This window comes from Bufo gargarizans, chromosome 7 (genome assembly GCF_014858855.1).
Source record: "Bufo gargarizans isolate SCDJY-AF-19 chromosome 7, ASM1485885v1, whole genome shotgun sequence".
NCBI lineage: Eukaryota > Metazoa > Chordata > Amphibia > Anura > Bufonidae > Bufo > Bufo gargarizans.
The window spans coordinates 117,893,508-117,896,145 of NC_058086.1; the positions used below are offsets into that span (position 1 = coordinate 117,893,508).

The following is a 2,638-nucleotide window of genomic DNA, read 5'->3' on the forward strand; positions in this document are numbered from 1 at the left end:
TCCCAAATTTTTGGAAGGTCAAAGAGGGACAATTTTGGTTTAGTGTGTGAAAGATCTATTTCCCCTGCATATCTAGACAGGTCAATAGTTTTCTTTTACACAATAGTACAAAAAATATCAGAATATAGAAATTTCCAAAAATCCAAATTGCATCTAATAATGAAATAATATACAAGGTGCATTTAGGGAGCAAAGAGGAACTTTGGTCAAAAAGAGGGACACTTGGGAGGACTGTGTGTGAAACTGTCACAAAAAAGTAAGGCAACAGCCATTTTGTAGTAGACTCCTCCCAATGACAGTACGGGTTGACAGCAGGAAATAAGGCGGTCGCTACACGGAGACAAGTTTAGAACTTCTTCTCCGGTCCAGTTTTCACTCTTGTGTTTGGAGCTGTGCAGTACGTTCAGCCACAGGCAGTGTCTAAACTCCATGCGCTGTAAGGACCGTCTGACGTCAGGGCTATGTGACATTGGAAGCCTGAATCATTAGATATAATTACTTACATATATTATCTTCATTACCACAGCGCATGGGATGTAGGTATTTCCCGCTAGTACATGCCAGGCTGCTTCACAACCACGTGTCTTTAGCTTTTCACGTGACCTTGTGACATCACAAGCTCCTTGCGCCGCACGGAGTTTACAGCCGGCAGTGAGTCAGTGAATGAGATGCTGCAGTGTTCTGTCCTGTACCGCGGAGTCTTCAGGTAGGTGCCTGTCAGTCCTGCAGGTTACAGGGGACTTCTCCACGTAACACTCTAATCTTAGAGCTCTTGAGACCTAGAAGGCTTAGACCACGCCGGGTAGAGAGCAGTGGTGTGTAACCGTGTGAGGGGCTTGTAGCTACACACTCATTAATGCAGTGCTGGCCTGTGTGCTGTGGAGACGTGTATAGGAGCACTATTGTAGTGTGAATACATATGTATAGGAGCACTATTGTAGTGTGAATACATATGTATAGGAGCACTATTGTAGTGTGAATACATATGTATATATATAGGAGCACTATTGTAGTGTGAATACCTATATATAGGAGCACTATTGTAGTGTGAATACATATGTATAGGAGCACTATTGTAGCGTGAATACCTATATATAGGAGCACTATTGTAGCGTGAATACCTATATATAGGAGCACTATTGTAGCGTGAATACCTATATATAGGAGCACTATTGTAGTGTGAATACCTATATATAGGAGCACTATTGTAGTGTGAATACCTATATATAGGAGCACTATTGTAGTGTGAATACATATATATAGGAGCACTATTGTAGTGTGAATACATATGTATAGGAGCACTATTGTAGTGTGAATACATATATAGGAGCACTATTGTAGTGTGAATACATATATATAGGAGCACTATTGTAGTGTGAATACATATATATAGGAGCACTATTGTAGCGTGAATACATATATATAGGAGCACTATTGTAGCGTGAATACATATATATAGGAGCACTATTGTAGCGTGAATACATATATATAGGAGCACTATTGTAGCGTGAATACATATATATAGGAGCACTATTGTAGCGTGAATACATATATATAGGAGCACTATTGTAGCGTGAATACATATATATAGGAGCACTATTGTAGCGTGAATACATATGTATAGGAGCACTATTGTAGCGTGAATACATATGTATAGGAGCACTATTGTAGCGTGAATACATATGTATAGGAGCACTATTGTAGCGTGAATACATATATATATATATATATATATAGGAGCACTATTGTAGTGTGAATACATACATATATATATATATATATATATATATATATATGTATTCACACTACAATAGTGCTCATATATATATATATATATATATATATATATATATATATATTCACACTACAATAGTGCTTTTATATATATATATATATATATATATATATATATATATATATATATATATATATATATATATATATAAGCACTATTGTAGTGTGAATATATATATATATATATATATAAGCACTATTGTAGTGTGAATATATATATATATATATATATATATATATATATATAAGCACTATTGTAGTGTGAATATATATATATATATATATATATAAGCACTATTGTAGTGTGAATATATATATATATATATATGAGCACTATTGTAGTGTGAATATATATATATATATATATATATATATATATGAGCACTATTGTAGTGTGAATATATATATATATATATATATATTCACACTACAATAGTGCTCATATATATATATATATATATATATATATATATATATATATATATATATATATATATATATATATATATATATATAATAAATAACTGGCAGCACCACCGACCAAAATAAAATAAGGTAAAGCGGGTGCAATATCCGGATATGGTAACTGGTGCTTACCCACTAATACAAAAATAGAGAAACGGACTGCACTCCCAAGGATCTTCAGTGAAAAAGGTTTATTCACCCATAGGTGGCACAAGCGACGTTTCGGCTCTCACATGAGCCTTTCTCAACGAAAAAGAGAAAGGCTCATGTGAGAGCCGAAACGTCGCTTGTGCCACCTATGGGTGAATAAACCTTTTTCACTGAAGATCCTTGGGAGTGCAGTCCGTTTCTCTATTTTTATATATATATAAAAAAAACC

The 2,638-nt window shown here is 34.0% G+C and overlaps 1 protein-coding gene across 2 annotated transcripts in view; it reads left to right on the forward strand.

Moving 5' to 3' along the window:
- The first annotated feature begins 455 nt into the window (after window positions 1–455).
- Window positions 456–2,638, forward strand: part of GLRX2 (glutaredoxin 2) — a 69,339-nt gene continuing 67,156 nt past the window's right edge. The window contains exon 1 of one of the 2 annotated variants that reach the window (XM_044300719.1): window positions 456–706. Coding sequence is in view for 1 of the 2 variants with exons in the window: in XM_044300717.1 (XP_044156652.1) it covers window positions 669–706 (38 nt within the window). In the remaining variant the exon portion in view is untranslated. The remainder of the gene's footprint in view (window positions 707–2,638) is intronic. The other variant, XM_044300717.1, reaches the window with a different exon arrangement.